The 27,478-nt window shown below is 42.9% G+C and overlaps 1 protein-coding gene across 3 annotated transcripts in view; it reads left to right on the plus strand.

Annotated features, from left to right (window-relative positions):
* Osbpl1a (oxysterol binding protein like 1A) overlaps positions 1-27,478 on the plus strand; it is a 191,436-nt gene that overhangs the window by 101,342 nt on the left and 62,616 nt on the right. For 2 of the 3 annotated variants that reach the window (XM_057789364.1, XM_057789365.1), the window contains one exon: positions 5,090-5,252. The exons of the other annotated variant lie outside the window; for it this stretch is intronic. In XM_057789364.1, the coding sequence (XP_057645347.1) occupies positions 5,090-5,252 (163 nt within the window). The remainder of the gene's footprint in view (positions 1-5,089; positions 5,253-27,478) is intronic. 3 annotated transcript variants of the gene reach the window in all.

The following is a 27,478-nucleotide window of genomic DNA, read 5'->3' on the forward strand; positions in this document are numbered from 1 at the left end:
ATTTTTAAGGTGTAATTTTTCAGTTGTTCCAACAAAACAAGTTTCTGGGTCTGCCTAGTGGGGATTTTTTCCCTCCAAATCTAATTATCACCTCACAGCCACACCCACACCCCAGTGTTCTTGCCAGGTGTCTTTTTCTTCAGTTAAAGAAGTAATTTTACTTTTTTATGAAATAATGGCTTTATCCCTACCTTTCAACTGTTCGCAGCATCTGATTTCCTGGGTAAAAAACTCTCCCCCAGATCTGCCTTGACAGAAATGTTCGAGGTTACCCTCAGAAGTGATTTGCATAGCAGCACCTACAAAGCTCTTTCTTTGAACATGTCAGTCAGTCAAGTCTTCCTCAGTGCTGGAGCCTGAGGGTAGGAAGACTTATTCTGATGGGAACGAAACTGAGGAAGGTGATGGTGGCTGTGAGAAAAGAGCATCTTTAGTGGTGTTGGAAGTCATTGTTGAGTTGACTAACAGCATGTGTGAATGAAGTACCGGAGCCTTCTTTTGAACCTCTAGGCATACTTCCTTCACGGAATCAAGAGACTAGTGGCTTCTTTTATGTCATCTGCTGGGGCCAATGTTGGTTGATCTCCACATCTGTTTCCTATTGTTTCTGTTCAAGGGCAAGACAAGAGAACCAATTAGAAGAAAACTTGAAGTTACATGTGCCTAGCTCTCTGAATCCGTGCCCACGCATGCCATCTTTTCTCTTGCGGGATCTGCTTAGTCCCTTAGTGAAGAACAGTGACATTTATGGATTAGGTCTCAATAATATCACTTTAGCAATCCTCTGCTCTTTCTCACCTCATTAATGGCTACAAAACACAGCTGGGCTTCCTTTCATTTCTGTCCTCCTGTCTGCCTTAGTGATCTTATCTAATCTTACAACTTAAATTATAACTCGAGAGTTATAACCCCCCTCCTTCTTTAAGCATTTGAGTTCATGTCTGCTGATCACTCCTATACTTGGCTGTCTCATGGTACCTTGCATTTACCACGTGCGAGACTGAATTCCAGTTGGCCTATCTTCCCACAGTCTGTCCTGTCTCAGGTACTTGCTAAACTCTAAATCAGAAGCCATGCTGCTTCCTTCCTTACATCACAGTCTGTCAGCAAATTGTTGAGTCCCTCCTTCAGAATCCTTCCAGAATAGGAGTGCCCCTCAGCACTGGCAGCGCAAGTGCCCGGTCGATTTTTGTTTTCTGTCTTACTTGACCTCCCCTGGCCTGTTTGTAAGCAGGAGCATACATTCATTTCATTTGAAAAATGGTACAGGATAGCAAAGAAAAGGAGTGAGTGCTAGAGCCAGTGACATCTTAGAGCTTATTCTATACAAAGATACTTAATAAGTCACAAATCATAGCAGCTGCGTGCTGAGTATGGTCATCAGGGCGTATCTCCAAAGTACTCAGGGATAGAATGAGAAGTGATAGTGACCAGTTTACACTCATGTGAGCACTTCATCTTTATCTCAGTCTGTATTTCAGTTGTGGTAACTGAGTGCCACTCTCCGGGTGATTCATGAAGTCTTTATTTTGCCCACAGTTCTGGAGTTGGAAGTCTTAGGTATATGTCATTTATTAAGAGTCTGGCTAGGACCTTCCTTCTGATTCATGCACAGTAGCGTCACATGACCCTTTGCCAGCTAGGGTCTCCTTTTATATAGTCACTAATACTGTCAAGCCCTGCACCCTGAAAAATTCTCATCTAGTCCTAATTACAATCTAAAGACTTCACTTCCCTTCACTGTTAACATTTGGTTTAGGGGATTGCATTTCTAGTGCAAGCAGTCAGAGGCTGTCAAACCTCAGCAGTCCTGCTTCACCCAAACAGTGTAGTCAGATGTGGGTGGGAGAGCTCACATCAGCTGCGAGTGATCAACCCGGCTTCTCATCAGCTCCTCCGTAGAGCAGTAGCGGGGAGTGGCCTGAATCTCATATCCGGAAAAATGTGAGTGTTGTCGGTCCTGTAACCACAGCAGTGTGTCAGAACAGCTGCTTCTCTGAGAGAAAATTAGGTACGATAGAGTATTTCCATCTCTAATACATTCTTTCTTATTGTAGGTGTACTTGCAATAACTGAGAAGAGACCAGAGTGTGGCTAGAATTTCCCAGTCTTACAATCAGGTCATTGTACCTGGTGTTCCATGAATACTAATCAGTGGTCTTCAGTTATTAGATGTCTTTGTCAAATGATTTTTTATCTCTGCCCCACTCACCCTGTATAAAACATAGGTGAATAGCAGGGCACTTTCTAGAAGGAAATAGGAGATAAAATGTATGCAGACTGGCTAGCACATGCTGTTTTTAAACCTGGATTGCCTAGATGGCATCTGTTCATATGGGAAACATTCCCCGAAGAGTTCATCTTCTAGCAGGAAATGGAATAAAATGGAAGTGGTTTGAGGTAGATAGTAGGAATGTCCTGCTTTCTAATAGCTCTAATGTATGTTCACTTGATACACATTGGTTTTTGTTTACAGATCATAGTCTAAAGTTTTCTAACATAATTGTAAACACATGGTGGGGTCCATTAATTCTGTGAAGAGAAGTCTGTGTTCCTTTAATAATGATAGGATAGTTATAATAGCTTGAATGTTTGAATGCTTTTTTAAAAAGTCTTACAATCATATGCACGTGTTGGTAGGACATATAAACTTGGCAAATCCACACTTGGAATCAGTCATACGGTGGAATTTTATGAAGGTGCTGTTTCTGTTACAGCATGGGATCTTAGCTAGCCAATAACCCTTCAGGAAGAGCCTTTAGAAGGCGACTATTTTGTAAACCTGCACTCTGCAGTCTCTCCACTGAAGTTCAACACTGACTATTCAGTGCAGGGTTAACCTGGATAACCTGGGATTGCCAGGACTGTAGACTTCCTCTGCCCACTGAGCAGTATCAACCTGGCCATTAAGCATTCTCTCAGGTGCTTTCTTGCAGGGAGAAAGCTTTTCTGCTGCTGAGGTTTCTTTGTCATGCACTTCCCTTACTGTAGGGGAGAGTATGTTTTTGCAGGTAGTTTTGTGGTAAGGCTTCTTCAGTGGCATAAGAGCTTTCTCAGATCAGCTGACAGATGAACAAGCTCACAAAGGAGAGTAGTTTACTCCACCCCCACTCACTGTCTTCGCTAACAAGTGAGGACAGAGGTAGGTGTGGCAGGAAGGGAGTAAGCTTATTTTTGGTGAATAAAGGCTCACTTGTGGTTTGAGTAAGATTTTCTAGAGAGGATTAGATGTTTGAGGGCATTGATCAATTTTGTCATTCTACTAAAATTTATATAAATTTAGCATTCAAATGAAAGCATTTATTAAATGGAAAGAATTATTCTTCTATATTATTTAAAGGTACATTCCAGCCATAGTATAAGCTTTTCAAACTTCTCTGGAGACACTATTTTGATTATGAGAATATTTACAAGTGTTTTTGAGTTTGTTACAAACTACAATTATGTGTCTTAAAGTTTTTGTGCTTTTGTGTATTATCTTGTCTCTGTTTAGGATTATATATATGTATATATACACACACACACATATTGCTATTTTTATTTCATTATCACAGCTCTAATAATTATAATCTCATTGCTCTAATGATAAACACTGAAGTGCCTGAGGACTGGATCTGTTTCCAAGGTGATAAAGGTTTAATTCTGTCCAATGAAGTGAGCCTTGAAGCCAGACTATATTTGAGTTGTTCCCAGAATTGTTCTTAGTAGAGCATTGGACCTGATGTGCAACCATAAGGACCTCAGGGCCACACAGGGTCCTGGAGTCAGAACAGAGGGAAATGCTTCATCCTTGGAGGTTAGAGAGGAGCATGGGAGAAATGTCAGGAGGTGAAAGGGCTAGAATCAGTAGAGGGAGCGATGCAAGGGGACCTTATGAAAGTGGTCCCAGCTCTCATATCTAGAGGTCTGACCTGAAAGGGAGCTGGGAGGCAGCTGCCTCATCTGTGCCCTTTAAGCTGCTTGTGTGGCCCTGGGTCTGGGCCTACCTCTGTGGTTTGCTTGGGAGAGAGGGAAAGTCAGAACAGGCTCCTGTCACAGCAGCACCAGAAGCACGAGTCTGCAGTATAAGACACTGATTGACAGAGGTGCTGGTTTCTTGTCTCACTCTACCCTAGACTGGCTCCAAATTCTCCATTCTCATGCCCGCCCCATCATCCCAAATCCTGGGATTGCAGGCATGTAAACCACAGCTAGCTTTAAAAGGGGCATTTTATGTTTGGGGATTGTATCTGAGAAATAGACTCTGCTGCTAGATTGAAAATACACATTTAAAGAGCTGAACACCGCTCAGATCACGAGGTAAGGGGGAACTACAGAGAGCACTCCTGAGGACACATGGTGCCCGCTGGTGGCAGCCCTGGCTCGAGAATACAGTGCTAAGCAAGACAAAGGGTTAGCAGTATTTCAGAGTTCTTGATGCAGAATTAGATAAAACTCCGGACCAAGCCCCGTGCCTGCTGATTTGTGAGGTTTGGAGGGCCAGATTGTCTTGAATTGTTAGACAAGGGGCAGTGCTAACATCAGATGCTGACATGTCTGACTAAACTTTGCCTTTCCTGTAACTTTTTTTTAGTCTACTAAATTAAAGGCAAAACGTAGAATTGAAGTAGAAACAGGGAATTGAAAATAGTAAAATTTTTGTTTCTCTTTATTTGATATTCCAACTATTTGGAAAATAAACTAGGAGACTCCATCCAGTTTTGTGGACATTTTAGCATTTAAGATGATGTGAAACCAAGCTCTGCTGAAATGATTGTTTTAATTTTATGATTAGTATTGAGGAAGAAATGCATTATTTTAAAATACAGTTTCCAAGTTGACTAATGCCTTTTCTTTCACTAGCATCTCAGCGTTTGAGCTGAGTCTGTATGGTAGTTTGCAGTCTGTGTCCATCAGCTGACTGTTGTGAGAAAAGGCCCCGTGGGAAAAATAAGATTGTCTTAGTAATTTCGCTCTTTCTTCTGTGCGTGTGTACAGCTCAACTGCTTTCCTTTCTGATACTGCGGTCGAATTAGATCAAAAGCAAGTAATTTTCACATCCTCTGTACTTCCTGTCGCTCTGAACTCTTGTATATCTGTATTCTTCTAGGTGAGGAATTTTAAATTGGAACAGGAACAAGAAAAAAACAAAATTTTGTCAGAAGCACTGGAGACTTTAGCCACCGAGCATCATGAACTAGAGCGATCCCTGGTTGAAGGATCCCCGCCTGTCAGCATCCTTAGTGAGGACGAGTTCTATGATGCACTGTCAGGTAACTCCTGCCTCATTTCTCCTGTGTTGTTGGAAGTGTGGAGTCCACCACCCAAGAGTCTTTGTAAGAGTGACTGTCATCTGGAATATTCCAGAATAAACTTAAAGTGCTTTATCAGTGTAGCTCCTTTAGCTACTGTGTAGTACGTATGTGTGTGTGCGCATGTGCACATGTGCATGCACAGGTGTTCATGTGAGTGCAGGCACATGTGCGCCACTGTGTGTGTGTGTGTGTTTATCATCAGAAGACAGCCTTGGGCATTAGTTCTTGTCTCCCATCTTGTTTAAGACAGGGTTGTTGTTCAGCACTACACCTGCCCAGCAGTTCCCAGGGGACACTTCCACCCCCCCCCCCCACACACACGCCCGCTTCTGCTCCTGTCTGGCCATAGGAGCGCTAGGCTTGTGTGTTTGTGTGTTCACCACTGCTTCTGTCTTTACTTGGGTTCTGGGCTTCCAAACTCACATCTTCATGTTTACATGGCACTAAGCCACGTTCCCAGCCCAGCTAGTGTGTGTGTGTGTGTGTGTGTGTGTGTGTGTGTGTGTGTGTGTTTTATGACAAGAATTGGAAGATTGGTGACAAAAATTCAACACTGAGTGGGTGAGTAGCTTTCCCTGGTAGAGGGTACTTGCGGCCAAGCAAGAACCAGCTCTCGGAAGTTTTTCACTGACCACACGATATACTATGACACGTGTGCCCTTTCAAATAAGTAATTTTTTTTATCTAAAGAGAGTTGCTACTTCAAATAAATCAAAATGGATTTGACTTTATTTTGAAAATGTACAATATGCTAGAATTAGAATATCTTCAAAACTGCACACATTTTATTTGCTCCTTTTTCAGTGACCTCTGGTGATAGCTCTTGTCACCTTCTGTTTCTAAGGAAACAGAAAGAGACAGTGGGTTCTGTCTTCAGAGAGACCTTTAGCATTTAGTATGCTGGAGGCCAGAGTGTAACTGGCACAGAAAAAAGGAAGTCCTTAACTTTGCCCCAGAGCACATATCCCTTGTGAGCGTGGACTCAGAGCCTCCAGCCCTGAGAGACATGGACAGCTGGGGAATGCACGTGGGAGAGCTGTGGCTACTAAACAGTCAGATTCTGTGTATGTGTGGGGTACTGTCTCACTTTGTAGGCCAGGCTGGACTTGAACTCGTCATCCTGCCTCAGTCTCCCAAGAGCTGGGATCACAGGCATGTGCCATCGAACTTAACTGACTTCTGAGCTTAGAAGTTGACATTAGAAGATTTGAGATGAATATGAATGGGAGAGAAAGGTATTTAGAGACCACGAGACTGAGACGTTATTTTATGGAAGGGAATGGAAGAGAGGAAGCATGGTGAGAGAGAGGGTGGGAATGAGAACAGGAGGTTAAGCCAAGGAAGCTGCGGCAGTGGGGCTAGCACAGGGACGGAAGACAGTACTGCAGGGTTGTGGACTCGGAGGAGTATTCACTTCATAAGACAGGATCAAACTTTGTTAGAAATACAGGGGAGTTAAATCAGAGGAACGTATTTTCACAGTCAGACCTGAGATAATCAAAAGACGGTGGTGGGGACTGTCAGTTTAATGTGGGGTGTGTAAAAGGAGCAACTCATGCTGGGAAGGGAAGAGGATGTCGGATCTGAGTACAGAATGAACTTGAGTGAAGGTTTTACTCTTGCAGGAGGTAAGAAGGTGGTGCAATTAACACTGCAGGTGGCTTATACTTCTTGTACCTCAACCCTGTGCTCCATCCATTGGTATTAACTTGTGGATTCTGTGAGCAACTTCCCAAAGGAAAATCAGTAGAGGGATTCTTGCATGGTGGTTTGAATGAAAAATGTCCTCCATAGGCGTACATATCTCAACATTGCATTCCCAGTTGGTGGCACTGTTTTAGGATGCTGTGGAATTTTTAGAAGCTGTGTGATCTTGCTGGAGGAAGCATGTCAGTGGGGTGAACCTTGACTTCTAGTTTACCCTCTCTGCTTCATGGTTGATGTTGGAGATGTGATGTTACAGTTTTTGGCTCTGGCTGCCTGCTGTCATGTCTCTACACCATTAGCCCAAATAGTCTCTCTTCCTTAAGTTGCCTTAGCCATGGTGTTTATCACAGCAATAGAAAAGACACACTGAAATACACATGGGTTTTTCCTCAGAGCTTAGGGTTTGTGTTTTTGTTTTTTGAGACAGGGTTTCTGTGTTAGCTTTGGTGCCTGTCCTTGAACTAGCTCTTTTAGACCATGTTGGTTTCGAACTCACAGAGATCCTCCTGCCTTTGCCTTCCGAGTGCTGGGATTAAAGGCGTGCGCCATCATCCCCCAGCTCAGAGGTTGGAAATTGTTGTAGGCACATATAACTGTGTGCGTGCATGCCTGCGTGCGTGCGTGCGTGCGTGTGTGTGTGTGTGTTCACATGTGTGGTGGCCTTGGAGAGCAGAGGTGTTGGAGTCCCTGAACTGGATTACAGATAGTTGTGAGCTGCCTAGCATGGGTGCTGGGAACCAAACTTGAGTGCTCTGGAATAGTACTAAGTGCTCTTGGCTGCTGAACCATCTCTCCAGCCCCTTCTTCAGAGGTTAGTAATGGCTTAATAGCGCCCTTCCAGGCCTTCTTCCAAGCATTCACAAGTATATAGACTTATATACATTAGGGCTCAAAAAATGACTTTAAGTACATATTTGATTATTCTAAATGAGTTTTTCACTTAGCCATGTGTCTGCAGCTTAATCTTGTTCTGTGCGTGTAGTACGATTTCCTTAACCATTCTCTTCTGGGGAGACATTAGCAGCTGCTGCCATCTCTCTGCTTCTGGGTATGTCAATAGCAGTCACCCCTGGGAGGAGGAGATAGCAGGAGCTGGAGTTCCTTTGACAGCACTCCCATATCTGCTTCTTGGTCAGGTGGGATTGTGTCTGTTGCTCTGGCTTGTTGTGTCAAGCAGGCTCCTGAGGCCGAGTCCTAGTCGAGCTAATAGCGTATTGTCTGTTGACTGTAAGAAATCAAAAGAGGGACAGGGCCAACCCTTGAATGGCCCTCAAGTTTCGTTACGTCTCTTTAAACACAGCAGTTCATCTGCGGCGTCTCTAATAATTCTTCATGCAAATTTATGGAATCATAGAAAGCTGCATTGAAATGAAGCCTGATAACCTCTGGTCAAGTCCTGCCCTGCTGTTGACCTGGCTGCATAATTCACGGAGACCAGAGGAGCTCTTGCTGAGGCATGACATCATTTCACACACAGTGTCTTCACACTTTCTCCTTCACTTCTGTTAGGAAGAACAAACCCGACCCCTTAGTAGGCCAACCTTTACTTGTCCTGCTGTCCATGCTTTCCCAAGGAAGCTTAGTTATTGCTCCATTCACTAATGTTAAAATACATGTAACTTAAAGTTAAAGAGTAAAGATTGATTCATAGTTTCAGCACTTAAAAGTCCTAACATCAGCTGGGTGGTTGTGTTGCACCCTTTTAATCCCAGTACTTGGGAGGCAAAGGCAGGCAGATATCTGTGAGTATGAGGCCAGGACAGTCAAGGATATACAAAGAAACACTGTCTTGAAAAAACAAAACAAATCCTCACATCAAGGCATCAACTGGGCTGTGTTCTTTCTAGTGGTTCTTTGCCATAGTGGCCTGCCTGCGCTCTTTGACTCCAGGCCCCTTCCGCATCTTCAGAGCCCGACTCTCTGATTCCATGGAAGGATCCCGCGATTACACTGGGCTCACCCAACAAATCTAGGACATTTTGCCATCCCTGAAATTTCTAGGCCAGGTAGCTTAATCATGCCCCCTTCCTCTTTAACCAGTATTCCTAAATACAACTTATTTAGCCAATATAATGAATGCTACCTGCATGTTTGTTTTCAGGGGTGACCATTTGGCACTGGACAGCCAGTTGTTGTGCACTTCCCTGGAGTGACTTTTGCCACCTCTCTGGTTCCCAGCTCTCCTCCATTGCTTGTGAGGCTCCTCTCTAGCCAGTTTGACTTGTTCGTTGGTGTCAACTTGTTCAGCTCATGTTTTGGCAGTTATGTTATGAGTGTAGCTTCTGATATCACTAGGAGACACAACCTCTCAGCAAACTCCCTGATCCTCTGACTCCTACAGTCATTCTGCCCCCTCTTCCTTAGTGTTCTTTGAGTTTTCAGTCTAGGAATAGTTTGTAGATATATCCGTTGGGTCCAGGCTCCGTGATTCTGTGCTTGGATTGGTTATTGTTTTCTGTTTGCAAAGAGAAATTTCCTTTTTAAGGGGGGAAGACTATACTTATCTGTGTATATAATGACAAATATTTAAAGATTGTTATTAGAGATTATGCTAGTTTAGTAAATTAATGTTTCGTATTTTTCTCTAATAACCATGACTTTATGAGAACGGGCTAGAGGGATGGCCCAACCATTAAAGGCTAGGCTCACAACCAAAAATATAAGAGAACTGAGTGACTAGCTGAGTTTCCAGTACCAAGCATATCTCCCTCTCTTTGAACAGGTCTTACATGCAATTGGAGAGCTGTTAGTTACTGCCAATGTATGTGTACTACTAAGGTATCCATAGTGCTGTTGTGCCCTGCTGGTCATTGATGTAACTCACAGGCATCATAGCTGGGTAGGACTATTGGTTGCTTCCCTCCTTTGGAAGCTTCCATGGTAAATTCTAGTACCATGAAAGCTAGTACTAAGGGAGAAGATTTTCAGAATGGTTCTAACTCAGTGATCTCTGGTTCCTGTTTCTGAAGTGCATAGTGTCCTCAGCAACATAGTGTAGGCAGAGTTTTGACCTAGGCCAGCTCTGAAATAACCACACAAAGACTTATTAATTATAGATTCTCAGTCAGTAGCTTAGGCTGATTTCTGACTAGCTCGTACAAGTTAAATTAACCCATGTTTCTATCTATGCTCTACCACTTGGCAGTTCCCTTCTTCAGCATGATATGTTCATCTCCTGCTTTTTCTGTGTCTCTGGCTACTCCATCCTCTTCTCCCAGTGCTCTCTTTTTGTCTGCAACTTCCACCTGACCATTTTTTTATTTTTTGCCTAGTTGTTGGTCAATCAGTTCTTTATTAACCAATGGGAGTAATACATATTCACAGTGTACAAAAAGATTGTTTCACAGCAGGCTTTACCTTCCAACTGGAGGGCTTACCAAGAGCATTAGCAACAGGCTGTATAACTTTGGGAGTCTCATGGACAGCCCTGACCAACACAAAAGAGGTTCTCTCTCTCTCTTTTCTCTCTCTCTCTCTCTCTCTCTCTCTCTCTCTCTCTCTCTCTCTCCTTCCCTCCCTCCTTCCTTCCTTTGATCCTGTGAGTTGTTCAAGCATCCTTGTTATTTTACTCACCTCTCCTTCATCTGTACTTTAACGAGAGCCTTTGAGGTCCAGCCCCAAGGTCTTTTTTTTTTTTTTTTTTTTTTTTTTTTTTCCGAGACAGGGTTTCTCTGTAGCTTTGGAGCCTGTCCTGGAACTAGCTCTTGTAGACCAGGCTGGCCTCGAACTCCCAGAGATCCACCTGCCTCTGCCTCCCGAGTGCTGGGATTAAAGGCGTGCGCCACCACCGCCCGGCCCCCAAGGTCCTCTTCAGGGTTCAGATTGGAAGCTACAACAAGTGGAAAGAACTTTATCTAAGGGCTATCTGAGAATGTATGAGCTCTCACACCATGCTGTTCCAAAGAAACTCTTTATCCTTCTGCTTTTATTCTAATTCTCCTGTCCTCTTTCTGATTCCTCCTGGCTTCTTCTAGCTTTCATCCTCCAGCCTAAAATCTCTCTCTCCCAAGAGACTTGAAGCCATAAGGAAATCACAGAAGTTACCTCTCCTTGGTCAGAAGCACAGTCCTAGGGTAAGTGATAGGAGCTGAGCCATTGCCATGGCAGCACAGGGTCCAAGGTTACAAGAGTAAGCAGCGACCAGAGTGTGCGTGTACAGTGCACAGTTTTATTGATTTTGAGCCATAGGTCTATTATTAACAGACTTAGCAAGCAAAGAGCTGACATGTTTTTCCTAGGGTGTTTGCATAGCAACCTGATTACACATCTGCGACTCAGACCTTGTGCATAACTACAAAGTTCCAAACTTAGGATCTGTTTACAAAATGCCTTTAGTCTAGTTTGAACTTGCTGTAAGGTGAAAGTGAGCTAATTGTGTGCAGTTGGTCTGAGCAAAAGAACAAGGCAGGCTTTTGAGTGACCACAGATTTTGTGGGACAAATAGTTCCAGTTATGAAGCATGTCCCAGTATATAGTCTATAATCAAAACTATATAGCTACATGAAAAGTCACCTTCCTGACCACCCACAGATATATGTGTCCATAGGATTGAGATGTAACCATGAGATTACATATACACATCACACACAATTACACACTACAATTCAGGTATTGGGGAGACACCAAGCTGCTTTAGCAACAGTGAGCAAGTTTCCAGAGTCCATGGTCCTGCAGACCTTGCCTGGGCAAGATTTTTTTAATTAATTAATTAATTTATTTATTAATGATTTCTGCCTCCTCCCCACCACTACCTTCCATTTCCCTCCCCCTCCCCTAATCAAGTCCCCCTCCCTCATCAGCCTGAAGAGCAATCAGGGTTCCCTGCCCTGTGGGGAGTCCAAGCACCACCCACCTCCATCCGGGTCTAGGAAGGTGAGCATACAAACTACCTAGGATCCCACAAAGCCAGTATGTGCATTAGGATCAAAAACCCATTGCCACTGTTCTTGAGTTCTCAGTAGTCCTCATTGTCTGCTATGTTCAGCGAGTCCGGTTTTATCCCATGCTCTTTCAGACCCAGGCCAGCTGGCCTTGGTGAGTTCCCCATAGAACATCCCCATTGTCTCAGTGTGTGGGTGCACCCCTTGCGGTCCTGAGTTTCTTGCCCGTGCTCTCTCTCCTTCTGCTCCTGATTTGGACCTTGAGATTTCAGTCCGGTGTTCCAATGTGGGTCTCTGTCTCTGTCTCCTTTCATCACATGATGAAGTTTAATATTCAGGAGGATGCCTAGATGTTTTTCTTTGGGTTCACCTTCTTATTTAGCTTCTCTAGGATCACGAATTATAGGCTCAATGTCCTTTATTTATGGCTAGAAACCAAATATGAGTGAGTACATCCCCTGTTCCTCTTTTTGGGTCTGGCTCACGTCACTCAGGATAGTGTTTTCTATTTCCGTCTATTTGCATGCAAAATTCAGGAAGTCATTGTTTTTAACTGCTGAGTAGTACTCTAAAATGTATATATTCCATACTTTCTTCATCCATTCTTCCATTGAAGGGCATCTAGGTTGTTTCCAGGTTCTAGCTATTACAAACAATGCTGCTATGAACATAGTTGAGCATATACTTTTGTTGTATGATAAGGCATCTCTTGGGTATATTCCCAAGAATGGTATTGCTGGGTCCAGCGGTAGGTTGATCCCGAATTTCCTGAGAAACCGCCACACTGATTTCCAAAGTGGTTGCACAAGTTTGCATTCCCACCAGCAATGGATGAGTGTACCCCTTTCTCCAGAAACTCTCCAGCATAGGCTATCATTGGTGTTTTTGATTTTAGCCATCTGACAGGTGTAAGATGGTATCTTAAAGTTGTCTTGATTTGCATTTCCCTGATCGCTAAGGAAGTTGAGCATGACCTTAAGTGTCTTTTGGCCATTTGAACTTCTTCTGTTGAGAATTCTCTGTTCAGCTCAGTACCCCATTTTATAATTGGGTTGATTAGCCCTTTATGGTCTAGTTTCTTGAGTTCTTTATATATTTTGGAGATCAGACCTTTGTCAGTTGTGGCGTTGGTGAAGATCTTCTCCCAGTCAGTGGGTTCCCTTTTTGTCTTAGTGACAGTGTCCTCTGCTTTACAGAAGCTTCTCAGTCTCAGGAGGTCCCATTTATTCAATGATGCCCTTAATGTCTGTGCTGCTGGGGTTATACGTAGGAAGTGGTCTCCTGTGCCCATGTGTTGTAGAGTACTTCCCACTTTCTCTTCTATCAGGTTCAGTGTGTTCTGACTGATATTGAGGTTTTTTTTTATGGTCTATTTAACTTTATTTTATATTGGTGTGAAGGTGTCATATCCCCTGCAACTGGATCTTCAGACAGTTGTGAGCTGCCATGTGGGTGCTGGGAACTGAACCCAGGTCCTCTGGAAGAGCAGTCAGTGCTCTTAACCACTGAGCCATCTCTCCAGCCCATTGAGGTCTTTAATCCATTTGGACTTGAGTTTTGTGCATGGTGATAGATATGGATCTATTTTCATTCTTCTACAGATTGACATCCAGTTTTGCCAGCACAATTTGTTGAAGATGCTCTCTTTTTTTCCATTGTATACTTTTAGCTCCTTTATCGAAAATCAGGTGTTCATAGGTTTGTGGGTTAAAGTCCGGGTCTTCTATTCAATTCCATTGGTTAGGCCCCAAGAAACCTACTTGATTTAATTGTAGTGTGGTGATCTGCTCTCAGTGTGGGCTTCACTGTTTCATGCTTGGACTATCCCACATTCGCCGCGTCTGAGCGCCGGTCTCTCCACCTCGTGCGTCTGTCTGCCGGTCTCCACCCGGTGCGTGCGTCTGCCTAGGCAAGATTAATCTCCATTAGAGAATCAAACCTTTGATGTTTGACATTTGAACACTAGTTGTCACCTGCTGTGTATTCCTATGGCCTCTGACAATGGTTACTTTCTTCCACCTCCTCTAAAGAGACCCCCTTTTCCCATTTCCCCTCCTAGATCCCTTGTGTTCTGCCATTCGCCTTTACCCTCCTCCTTTCTCCCCTTTATCTCTATCTACCTACCTCTTCCTCTCTAATAGCCCCCTTTCCCCGTTTCCCTGACCAGATCCCTTTCACCCTACTATTACCTTCTTTATTGTTCCCAAACCCCTAATCTGGCAATAGCCCCATTTTAATTTCCTGGTTTCTGTAGTTACTACAAGCTATGTATTTGCATGTGAAGATTTGGAACGTGGAGCCTCCAATAAGAGAGAACATGGGCCATTTGTCTTCTGGTCTGATTTACTCTCTCACTGTGATCTGTCCTAGTTCCATCCAGTTTCCTGAGAAGGTCATGACTTCATTTTTCTTTAACTCCAAGTAGTATATTACAGTGTAGATGTAAAACAGTTCGTTGTCTATTTGTTGATTATAGAGCATTTGTTTCCACTGTCTGACTCTTGTGAGTAGAGAAGCAATGAGCATGGCTGAGCTAGCATCTGAGGAGTAGGGTGTTGAGCCCTTTGGACGTATGCCAGGGAGTGAAATAGGTGGGTAATGTGCTAGGCTTATTTTTAGTTTTTTGAGAATTCTCCATGCTGATTTCACAGTGACTGCATTGGTTTGTGATCTACAGTGAATGCGGGTCCTTTCCCCCTGTGTGCCCCACATCGCTTGTTGTAGGTTATTCTAATGATCTTTGGCATTCTGACAGGGGTAAGATGAAATTTCAAAGTTGTTTTCATTTTAAGTTTCCTAACTGCTAAAGGTTAGGAAAACTAAATTTGAGAAATTAGCTGTTATTTTTCTTCTTTTGAGAACTCCATTTGGGTTCCAGACCCACTTTTCAAATAGGCCATTTGTTTTGTCTAATTTTTAAGGCAGGGGCTTTCACTGGACTGAGCTGTGCATTTCAGCCCGGCTGGCTGGCCTGCGGGTACCTGAGATCCACTTGTATCTGCCTGCTCGGTCCTGGGGTCAGAGACAGATGCGGCTATGCCTGGCTTTTATGTGGGTGTGGGGATCTAAGTGTAGTTTTCATTATTGTGTAGCAAGTTCTTTACTCATGGGACAACATTACTAGCTTTTTTTGTTTTGTTTTGTTTGTTTATTTGTTTTGTTTTTTGTTTCATTTTTAAAATTTATTTATTTTGAGGCAGGGTTTCTCTTGCTCTGTAAAGCCAGGCTGGCCTTGAACTCAAGTTGCATGTGCCTCCATTACCTGGCCATTACTAGCTTTTACTTTAAAGTTTGCTTTCTCTTGACCCTTTTGTCACCTTCTTTTAAAAGTAAAAGGGTTCTTTGATTTGACTGGATGGGATTTCACATGTCCCTTGTGTCCCCTTGAGCATTTCCAGATATACAGAGCCAATAGAAATTTACTACCATGGTGGGCAACACCCATTATGGCACAGAGCCAGCGGTGACTTGTAGTAATTTTCCCAGACATGTGGGATCTCTTGAGAAAATTACTTTTCCAGTATGCTTAGTGACTAAATATTTTACACAATTACATAAAGTGGACAGATTTTTTTCTTTACAATTTTATTAAATTCACTTGAGTTAAATGATTTAAAAGGAGAAAAATCTAATGAGGCATCACGTTTTGTGTTCACTGGAGTGTGTGCATGTCTGTGTATGTAGAATAAAATGACTATCCAGTAAAATCCCAACTGTGCTTAGTGGACATATTATGGGGGAAAACTCCAAGCATTTGCTGCATATTTCAAACAAAAAGATTTAACAAGAAGCCAAATGCTAGTTAGTTCTGTGAAAAAGCTTCATTCTACCAGCAAATAAAATTGTAGAAGGAAGTTTTAAAAAATATAAGTGGTTCCTTCTATGTATTTCTACTTCTCAATTTCACCGTTTGCTTTAAGCTGCTTTCTTCTCTTCCAGAGCCCATGCCTTTCAGACATCCCTTCTCCAGAGTAGACCCCTCTTCTGGAGCCGTGTATTGCACGGTACCAGGCACTTTGAGATGCACAGCAGCAATACTTTCTAAAAGCTTGGTGACTGAACACCGACCAGCCTGCCTCGCATATGTATTGAGTTTCAGCAGGAGACTGAGGTTATTAGCGCTTGCTGACTTCATACATCCTATTCACTGCTGCGGATTCTGTGCTGGTGGGGGATGGGTGGTGGCAGAGGGGCAAAGAATGAGATGGGCCCAGAAATTAGACTTGTGCTGTCAGGCCTGACAGCACCATGGGACCCCAGGGCAGGAAGCAGCAGCAGCTTGGAGAGAAATCAAGTTGTTGACTTTGAGTCTATAGTGATCTGCTGAGGGATTATTTTTCAGTCATTTAATGCCATTTTATTGTTCAGTGTTAACAGAGAAGTCCCTGCCTTTTGACTCTTGTGAGCTCAGGATGATTCCTACTATGTTTACTCTCGTCTTTAGGAACGTGCAGAGATTAGTTGCTCAAGAAAGGCTTTCTTGTCAGACTTTTCTCTTACTGCTGTTTCAGTTGAATGCCCATGAACCTGAAATCCAATCATGTGGATTATGTCATTTAACGGAAGCCAATTTTAACATTTTTAGCAGTCTTAAGTGCAAGGTTTTGATAAATCATACCTTTTATAAATCAGAATTCAAAAATCAAGATGGAAATAACTTGTTTGACATGTAGAGTCAGTGACAAAGAAGAGTTGTGACATGTGTCAAATGATTGAACCCAGCAGGTGCAGCAGGTGGTAGCTGATACCGGTTTACATATAGCAGATACAGGATTGGAGCAGCATTGTTAATGCTGTTGGAAAAGCTGGAAGGTGCACTGTGAGCATTTAGTAAGACACTTCGCTACTCTCTGCTTCCATTCCCACTCTCTAACTCTTTCCTTCTGCAGCTTGACTTTTAATAGTTGTGCATTTATCTGACCATCATCTGTGTTCTTTTCCTGTTCTCTGGGCCTGTTGGTGTTTGGTGATCTCAGCCACCTCTTTACATGTCATATCTCTGCTTAATAAGCTAAATGCTGCCTTATTTGCATTTTATAACACTTTTGTTTCTTATCTCCTTAACACTATGATTTCTTGGTTTGACCATTACTAAGCCTCCTCTGTGTGTATATGCGCAGCATTGTGGAGAGGACGTGATTGTTACTCCAGCTCCTCTGTGTGTATATGTGCAGCATTGTGTAGAGGACGTGATTGTTACTCCAGCTCCTCTGTGTGTATATGTGCAGCATTGTGGAGTGTCGGTAGTGGAAGTGTTCTGGTTGTCCTTGTGGCATTTAAAATTACCTATCTGCTTACTCAAGATGGGCATATGTTGTACGTACATCCTGGTGAATGCAGTTTATTCTTTAAGTTTTGGGTTGACTTTGTGGATTTTTCCCCCTTACATAGTCTAGGTTCATCTTAGCTCACTATGTAGCCCATGGTGGACTCAAACTCATCCTTCTTTTTCAGTCTTCTGAGTGCTAAGATTAAAGGCATACACCACTGGGCCTAGATCGTTTGTGTGTGTGTGTAACTGTCTGTCTCTGTGTGTATATGGTTTTCTATTATTGACTAAATCAGTGTCTATGTTGGGATTTATTGTACATTTTATGCTTCCTAAGTATTGAGAGGATTTTGTTAGTCAAATATATTTTGAATGCCTGGTATCTCAGATGCCTGGTTAGGAATAAATATACCCAGATAAGAAAGATCCAGTCTTTCTAATAAGTAGGCTTGTTGGCAAGCTAGGAGAGACCACAGCATAGGAGAAAGGGACGTGCATGATACGATAGCTTGTCTTCCAGCCCCCTGCAGCCGCAGTCCCAAGTACATATTCACACAACCCACAACAAGACCTCTGTTTCCTTTCTCTGCCCCACCCTACAACCCTGCTCTGACATTTCTCCCTAACCTTTGCTGTGACCCCAAGGTGTAAATCTGTTCCAGCTGTTTTACAGACACCAATTACCTGCCTTTTCTACAGTGTGCATTTCAAACAGTGGTAATGCTAATATAGCTAAAACTTTTATCTCCTTTGGTATACTAAAATTTGTATAAGCTTCAAGGAATCAAAGTCATCAAGTTTGGATCCACTTGTCAACAAATCATACAAAAAGGGTTCCAAATGTAAGATTTTTCTTTTTTCTTAAGCTCCTAAACTTTTACTTCTGCCCTGTCTATATCTTAACAGATTTCCACCAGGCTAACGATTACCATCCATTAAATATCTACAAATTAGAAGCTACTGAGTTCTGGACTTACTAAAAGCCAATACAAACCAGTCCAGCTGATGTAAATGCTCCCTGCCCCTTCACTGGAACACTTAATCAGACGCTTCTGATAAACAAGCCTTTGACTAAGCCTTTCAGCTTTCCTTGGCTTTGACAACCTATTCCTCAGTTCAGCTGGAAGCAGCTATGGCAGGTATCTCCCTGTTCAGGTGCCATCTCTGGGGGTTCTGTTTCCCCGTTCAGCCTGTTGGCCCTCAGTCTGAGAGGGGAAAGAGCAGAAAGTACAACAGAAGTTTTGTACGTGGCCATACGCACAGCTGGAGACGACTCTCTGGGAGATGGATTTCAGTGAGTCAGCTCGATTTTATTCCAGAATATTAGAATATATAGGATTGGGGAGACTGGGGACATACCCTAATTTGTACTAAGTGACATGCTCCTCTTGCAAGGCTTGGTATGTGGCAGTAGGGTCCTATGGCAGAGCTCCTAGCTCAAGTCTTCTCAGCAGGTTCTGTGCCAAGGGGCAAGCTGAAGACGAATCAGACATCTGGTCTAGAGACAGCTTTTGGATAAGGTCAGTCCTCTAGGCCCAGGGATTCTCCAGATAAGGGCAGGTAGAGAGCTGGAAGCCTTGCTGGGGAGGGAGGGAGTTTCCAACTGGCAAGCTTAGAGAAAGCTGCCAGGCTGTGGCGGACTGCAACTCCAACCAGCCAGCAGTGTAACCCAACAACTCCTGTCAATGTGAGTCCAAATCTAAGCTCTGTGACTGGCCCAGTATAGCGCCATTCTCTGAGGACCCTGTCTTTTCCTTTGGCTGCCTCCTCTCTGGCTGTGCCCTGCTGTCTGGATCACCCACGTTAGCACCAACACCTCATGTTCTGCCTCGCCTTGAAGTCGTTGTCTTCATACTTCCCACTCAAACTGGTTTGTCATGTTTTCTCAGAAGCTGGCCCCGACTTCCCCAAAATTAGGTCCCCCATCTTCTCAAACATGTGTGTTTACAGATGTGGTTTATGTCTATAGTGAGTGGTAGATACTTGGAGGGCATCAGCTGTACCTCAGTAATCCCATCACACTGTGTCTAAAATGAGTCCTTCAGCTGGTGTGTGGCAGGCTGATTGCTGGTCACATGAAACTCCCTTTCAAAGTACAATTACTGTGTAACTGGGCTTCAGTGCATCTCTCACCTTCCTGAAAATAATTTTGAAAACAGCTGTCAATCAGGACTAATTGGGCAACTTGAGATTTAGTGCTTGGGTGCATTAAGGTTTCCCAAAACCTGGATGTTGTAATTCTTCAACTACACGTAAAGGTTGCACATTGAAGACAAGAGTGCTAGATGATTCGTTAAGGACCAGGCAGTCACTTTTGAAAAGCGGTCACAAGCACCACCATACAGTGTGGCTGTCTTGACCTCAGACTTCCTCTGGGAAGGATGTCTAGAATGCCTATGACCCCCGTGCATGGCCAAAATTCTGTCCATGCTTTTGTTAGTGCCCTGTAAATTCCTTAGCCGTCTCTTGGCAGCCATCTCTGAAGTCATTTTATTTTCAGTTCATAATTTATTTAAAATATGATTTTGTCAATTTTATTTCTTTGTTCTGATCATTCACTTGTTACTGTATTTTTGAGTTTTATATGGCTATACCTATTACTAAATAGGATTGTGACACTGACATTTAAAGCTGCACTTTGGATTATTCCAGGCATTTTAAGAACAGTTCTAGCCAGATGGTGGTGGCACACACCTTTAATCCCAGAACTCAGGAGGCAGAGGCAGAAGGAGCTCTGTGAGTTCGAGGCCAACCTGGACTACAAGAACTAGTTCCAGGACAGGCACCAAGCTACACAAAGAAATCCTGTCTGGAAAAACCAAAAAAAAAAAAAAGTTCTAGTTCATGGCTAATTAATTATAAATAACAAAAGCTTAAAACCGGCAGATGCAGTGGATGCGGGATAGTCCAGGCATTAAATAGTGAAGCACACACTGAGAGCAGATCGCCCCACTACAATGAAATCAAGTAGGTTTTTTGGGGCCTAGCCTGCAGAGTGGGAGGCCTTTTATTGGCGAGGTCCATGGGCGAACGGGGAGCCTGGTCCTGTCCCTGAAGACCCTACTGAATGGGGAGAGTGTTCTAGGCCCGCAGTGGGACACAGGAAATGGAGCGGGGGGGGGGGGGGCATTCCCCAACCCCCTTGATCCCCCCGGTTAGCCTGTGAGGGATGGTACCCTCTGCTGGGGCTACTCCTCCTCTGCTGAGACCTCTCTCTTCCTGGCACATCCCAGCTTGCGCCCAGGGCCCTCCTTCACTCCCCCTCCCTTCCACGGGGCCACAGGATCACCCAGTATAGCCTGTTTGGGCTCTGGGTCGGGAGCTCGGGACAGAGGGCAACGGGAGTTTCTCTGTTTTGGTGGCTGGCCTGCAGAGGGGTAGGCCTTTTGTTGGCAAGGTCCCTGGCAAACGGGGAGCCTGGTCCTGGTCCTGAAGATCCTTCTGAGTGGTGAGAGAGATCTCGGCCCACGGTGAGAGCGAGGAAACAGAGCGAGGGCATTTTGTAAGTGGGGCCCTTGGCCAGCAGGGAAACCTGACCTGCTCTAAAAGACCCATTAGATAGCATCGATAGGAAGAGATGGGCAGGCGCCAAGTCAAGAATTCACCCAACAATCTGAAAAACAACATGAAAACACCAGAACCCAATGATCTTACAACAGAAGGACTTGAACACCCTAACACAGAAGAAGTGGAAAAAATTTACTTTATGAAAGCAATAGAGTCCCTTAAACAACATGTAAAAAACGCCCTTATAGAAATGGATGAGAAGTATAACAAAAAGTTTGAAGAAATGAATAAATACGTAAATGATACCCTGGGAAACCAAGAAAAAACGATCAAACAGGTAATGGAAACAGTTCAAGAATTGAAAACTGAAATGGAAGCAAGGAAGAAAACACAAACTGAGGACCAGCTGGATATGGAAAATCTAGGTCAACGAGCAGAGACTACAGAAACAAGCATAATCAATAGAATACAAGAGATAGAAGAAAGAATCTCAGATTCTGAGGACACCGTAGAGAAAATAAACGCACTGATCAAAGAAAACAGCAAAGCCAACAAATTCTCATCACAAATCATTCAGGAAATATGGGACACAATAAAAAGACCAAACCTAAGAATAATGGGGATAGAAGAAGGAGAAGAGTCACAGCTCAAAGGCCCAGAAAATATTTTTAACAAAATTATGGAAGAAAACTTTCCCAACATAAAGAAAGATATTCCTTTGAATATTCAAGAAGCATACAGAACACCAAACAGACTGGATCAAAAAAAAAATCCCCTTGCCATATAATAATCAAAACACAAAATATACAGATTAAAGAAAGAATATTAAGAGCTGCAAAGGAAAAAGGGCAAGTAACTTATAAAGGTAAACCGATCAGACTTACACCGGACTTCTCTATGGAAACCATGAAAACCAGAAGGTCTTGGATAGAGGTACTGCAGAAACTAAGACACCATGGATGTAAACCCAAACTACTATACCCAGCCAAGCTATCGTTCACTATCAATGGAGAAAACAAGACATTCCAGGATAAGAATAAATTTAAACAATACGTAGCCACAAATCCAGCCCTACAGAAAGTAATAGAAGGAAAATCACAACACAAGGAATCCAACATAGCTAACACTGCCTACAATAACTCAGGCATCTAGCAACCCTTCACCAGCACGACTCAAAGAAGGGAGACACACAAACTCTACTACCAAAAACAATAGGAATAGCTGGAGTAAACAACCACTGGTCATTAATATCACTTAATACTAATTGTCTCAATTCACCTAAAAAAGGCACAGGCTAAGAGACTGGATACGAAAACAGGATCCAACATTCTGTTGTTTGCAAGAAACACATCTCAACCACAAAGACAGGCATATACTCAGAGTAAAGGGTAGGGAAAAAGTTTTTCAAGTAAATGGTCCTAAGAAAAAAGCAGGTGTGGCCATACTAATTTCTAACAAAACGGACTTCAAACTAAAATCAGTCAGAAGAGATCGTGATGGACACTTTATACTCATAACAGGAACAATTCATCAGGATGAAGTCTCAATTCTGAATATCTATGCCCCTAATATAAAAGCACCCACTTATGTAAAAGAAATATTACTAGAACTGAAGGCAGACATCAAACCACACACACTAGTAGTAGGAGACTTCAACACACCTCTCTCACCAATAGACAGGTCAATCAGACAGAAACCTAATAGAGAATTAAGAGAATTGTTGGAGGTAATGAAGCAAATGGACTTAACAGACATCTATAGAACACTCCACCCAAATAGGAAAGAATATACCTTCTTCTCTGCAGCTCATGGAACCTTCTCGAAAATTGACCACATAATCGGAAACAAAGGAAACCTCCAGAGATACAAAAAAATATCAGTGTCCACCTGTGTCTTATCAGATCACCACGGATTAAAGTTAGAAGGCAACAAGAATGCTACCCCCAGAACGCTGACAAACTCATGGAAACTGAACAGCCAACTACTGAACCACACCTGGGTCAAGGAAGAAATTAAGAAAGAAATTAAAGTCTTCCTTGAATTTAATGAAAATAAAGAGACAACATATTCAAACCTATGGGACACGATGAAAGCAGTGCTAAGAAGAAAGTTCATAGCACTAAGTGCCCACTTAAAGAAAATGGAGAAAGCATACATTGGGGACTTAACAGCACACCTGAAAGCTCTAGAAAAAGAAGAAGCAGATGCACCAAGGATGAGTAGAAGACTGGAAATAATCAAACTGAGGGCAGAAATCAACAAAATAGAAACACAGAAAACAGTCCAAAGAATCAATGAAACAAAAAGTTGGTTCTTGGAGAAAATCAACAAGATCGACAAACCCCTATCCAAACTAATTAAATGACAGAGAACACACAAATAAATAAGATCAGAAATGAAAAGGGGGACATAACCACAGACACAGAGGAAATTCAGAGAATCATTAGATCTTACTATAAAAGCCTGTATGCCACAAAACTGGAAAATGCAAAAGAAATGGACATTTTTTTGGATAAGTACCATATACCAAAGCTAAACCAAGACCAGGTGAACGATCTAAATAGACCTGTTAGTCGCGAAGAATTAGAAACGGTTATCAAAAATCTCCCTTCCAAAAAAAGCCCAGGACCAGATGGTTTCAATGCAGAATTCTACCAGAACTTCCAAGAAGAGCTAATACCTATACTCCTTAATGTATTTCACAATATAGAAACAGAAGAGTCATTGCCATATTCCTTTTATGAAGCTACAGTTACCCTGATACCAAAACCACACAAAGACCCAACCAAGAAAGAGAATTACAGGCCTATCTCACTCATGAACATCGTTGCAAAAATTCTCAATAAAATACTGGCAAACCGATTCCAAGAACACATCAGAAAAATTATCCATTATGATCAAGTAGGCTTCATCCCAGAGATGCAGGGCTGATTCAACATACGCAAATCTATCAATGTAATCCACCATATAAATAAACTGAAAGAAAAAAACCATATGATCATTTCATTAGATGCTGAAAAAGCATTTGACAAAATTCAACACCCCTTTATGATGAAGGTCTTGGAGAGATTAGGGATACAAGGGTCATACCCAAATATAATAAAAGCTATTTACAGCAAGCCTACAGCTAACATTAAATTAAATGGAGAAAAACTCAAAGCCATCCCACTAAAATCAGGAACACGACAAGGATGTCCACTCTCTCCATACCTCTTCAATATAGTGCTTGAAGTTCTAGCAATAGCAATAAGACAACATAAGGGGATCAGGGGGATTCATATTGGAAAGGAAGAAGTTAAGCTTTCGTTATTTGCAGATGATATGATAGTATACATAAGCGACCCCAAAAACTCTACCAAAGAACTCCTACATCTGATAAACACCTTTGGGAATGTGGCAGGATACAAGATAACTCCAAAAAATCAGTTGCCTTCCTATACACTAAGGATAAGGAAGCAGAGAGGGAAATCAGAGAAACATCACCTTTCACGATAGCCACAAATAGAATAAAATATCTTGGGGTAACTCTGACCAAGGAAGTGAAAGATCTATTTAATAAGAACTTTAAGTCTTTGAAGAAAGAAATTGATGAGGACACCAAAAAAATGGAAGGATCTACCTTGCTCTTGGATTGGGAGGATCAACATAGTAAAAATGGCAATTCTACCAAAAGCAATCTATAGATTCAACGCAATCCCCATCAATATCCCATCAAAATTCTTCACAGATCTGGAAAAGACAATAATCAACTTTATACCCAGGATAGCCAAAACAATCTTATACAATAAAGGATTGTCTGGAAGCATTACCATCCCTGGCTTCAAACTCTATTACAGAGCTACAGTATTGAAAACAGCTTGGTATTGGCATAAAAACAGAGAAGTCGACCAATGGAATCGAATAGAAGACCCGGACTTTAAGCCACAAACCTATGAACACCTGATTTTCGATAAAGGAGCTAAAAGTATACAATGGAAAAAAGAGAGCATCTTCAACAAATTGTGCTGGCAAAACTGGATGTCAATCTGTAGAAGAATGAAAATAGATCCATATCTATCACCATGCACAACACTCAAGTCCAAATGGATTAAAGACCTCAATATCAGTCAGAACACACTGAACCTGATAGAAGAGAAAGTGGGAAGTACTCTACAACACATGGGCACAGGAGACCACTTCCTACGTATAACCCCAGCAGCACAGACATTAAGGGCATCATTGAATAAATGGGATCTCCTGAGACTTGAGAAGCTTCTGTAAAGCAGAGGACACTGTCACTAAGACAAAAAGGGAACCCACTTACTGGGAGAAGATCTTCACCAACGCCGCAACTGACAAAGGTCTGATCTCCAAAATATATAAAGAACTCAAGAAACTAGACCATAAAGGGCTAATCAACCCAATAATAAAATGGGGCACTGAGCTGAACAGAGAATTTTCAACAGAAGAAGTTCAAATGGCCAAAAGACACTTAAGGTCATGCTCAACTTCCTTAGCGATCAGGGAAATGCAAATTAAAACAACTTTGAGATACCATCTTACACTTGTCAGAATGGCTAAAATCAAAAACACCAATGATAGCCTTTGCTGGAGAGTTTGTGGAGAAAGGGGTACACTCATCCATTGCTGGTGGAAATGCAAACTTGTGCAGCCACTTTGGAAATCAGTGTGGCGGTTTCTCAGGAAATTCGGGATCAACCTACCCCTGAACCCAGCAATACCACTCTTGGGAATATACCCAAGAAATGCCCTATCATACAACAAAAGTATATGCTCAACTATGTTCATAGCAGCATTGTTTGTAATAGCCAGAACCTGGAAACAACCTAGATGCCCTTCAATGGAAGAATGGATGAAGAAAGTATGGAATATATACATTTTAGAGTACTACTCAGCAGTAAAAAACCATGACTTCCTGAATTTTGCATGCAAATAGACGGAAATAGAAAACACTATCCTGAGTGACGTGAGCCAGACCCAAAAAGAGGAACAGGGTATGTACTCACTCATATTTGGTTTCTAGCCATAAATAAAGGACATTGAGCCTATAATTCGTGATCCTAGAGAAGCTAAATAAGAAGGTGAACCCAAAGAAAAACATCTAGGCATCCTCCTGAATATTAACCTTCATCAGGCGATGAAATGAGACAGAGACAGAGACCCACATTGGAGCACCAGACTGAAATCTCAAGGTTCAAATCAGGAGCAGAAGGAGAGAGAGCACGAGCAAGAAACTCAGGACCGCGAGGGGTGCACCCACACACTGAGACAATGGGGATGTTCTATGGGGAACTCACCAAGGCCAGCTGGCCTGTGTCTGAAAAAGCATGGGATAAAACCGGACTCACTGAGCGGACAATGAGGACTACTGAGAACTCAAGAACAATGGCAATGGGTTTTTGATCCTACTGCACGTACTGGCTTTGTGGGAGCATAGGAAGTTTGTATGCTCACCTTCCTAGACCCGGATGGAGGTGGGTGGTCCTTGGACTTTCCACAGGGCAGGGAACCCTGATTGCTCTTAGGGCTGACGAGGGAGGGGGACTTGATCGGGGGAGGGGGAGGGAAATGGGAGGCGGTGTCGGGGAGGAGGCAGAAATCTTTAATAAATTAAAAAAAAAAAGCTTAAAACTGAGCCTGTAACCTTAAGTAAGTGGAGGAAGTGTGATTTGGACACTGTCCATAGTTCCTCCAAGTCTCCTGTGATATGCTTGTTTGTTCTTGGGCTGCTCTTCAAAGGGCATTGTAGAGCATTCATCGGGACCGCCCTGGAGAATACTGGCATGGTTAGATTCTGAACTCTGACCTGTTCTTCCAGACTTTAAATGGTAGGAAGGATTAATTAGTCAACACCTGGAACATGCCTAGACTCCGAAAGGCAAAGGCAAGGATTTTCTTAATTCTGGAGTGATGTTGGAGCCTCACTATTCCAGTCCCAGTCCTGGCCCCCCTGTTTGGTTAGGAAGGGGACTGTGTTAGTCACACTTTGTCAGTGTGACACGGCAGCCGAGCAAGTCAACTGGCAGGAGAAAAGGTCCCTTTGCACCCCTGGCCTTAAGTTTAGTAGGCCTGCAGCGAGGCAGGACATCAAGGGAAGGTGGGGGAGGAGCTCCTTACCTCAGATTGGCTGGGAAGTGGGCGAGGGCTGAGCAGGCACTACGAATAAAATACAATCTTTGAAGGCACATCCCTAGTGATCCACTTTCTCCAGTCAGGCCCCACTGTCCACGGTACCCACCACTGCTTAGGTCAGCAGTTCTCAACCTGTGGGTCTCAATCCCTTTGAAATATTTACATTATGATTGAAACAGTAGCAAGATTACAGTTATGAAGAAGCAGTAAATATAATTTTATGGTTGGGGGTTACCACACCATGAGGAACTGTGTTAAAGGATCGCAGCTTGAGGAAGGTTGCGAAACACTGACCTAGGTAGAGCCCTTTTGTCCAGTCACTTCTCTGAAGGGCATCTCTGCACATTGTGGTCATTAGTCCACAAGAGAGGAGTACACTTCATATCCAAGCCACCATGCCACATTCAATCTGAAATGTGTGGAGAATAATTCTGAGTTTTATATGAGTACTTACCACATTGAAAACAACTTTAGAGGGCTTGTGTTGTCTCAGCTGTTGTGTTCAGGCTGTTGGGCTTTAAGCAGCCAGTGGTTGTGTTGGCCCTAATGTTTCTCTGTAGAGCTTCGTTCAGTGCTTTTCTGTACGTTACAGCACCCATGATAACTCAGCTGACTCCTTTAGGAACTGGGTAGGATAGACTCACAAATAGAACCACACCAGGTCCCCGTTAGGCTCTGTGGATAGTCCC

The sequence above is a fragment of the Chionomys nivalis genome, chromosome 14, assembly GCF_950005125.1.
Source record: "Chionomys nivalis chromosome 14, mChiNiv1.1, whole genome shotgun sequence".
In the NCBI taxonomy this organism is placed as follows: Eukaryota; Metazoa; Chordata; class Mammalia; order Rodentia; family Cricetidae; genus Chionomys; species Chionomys nivalis.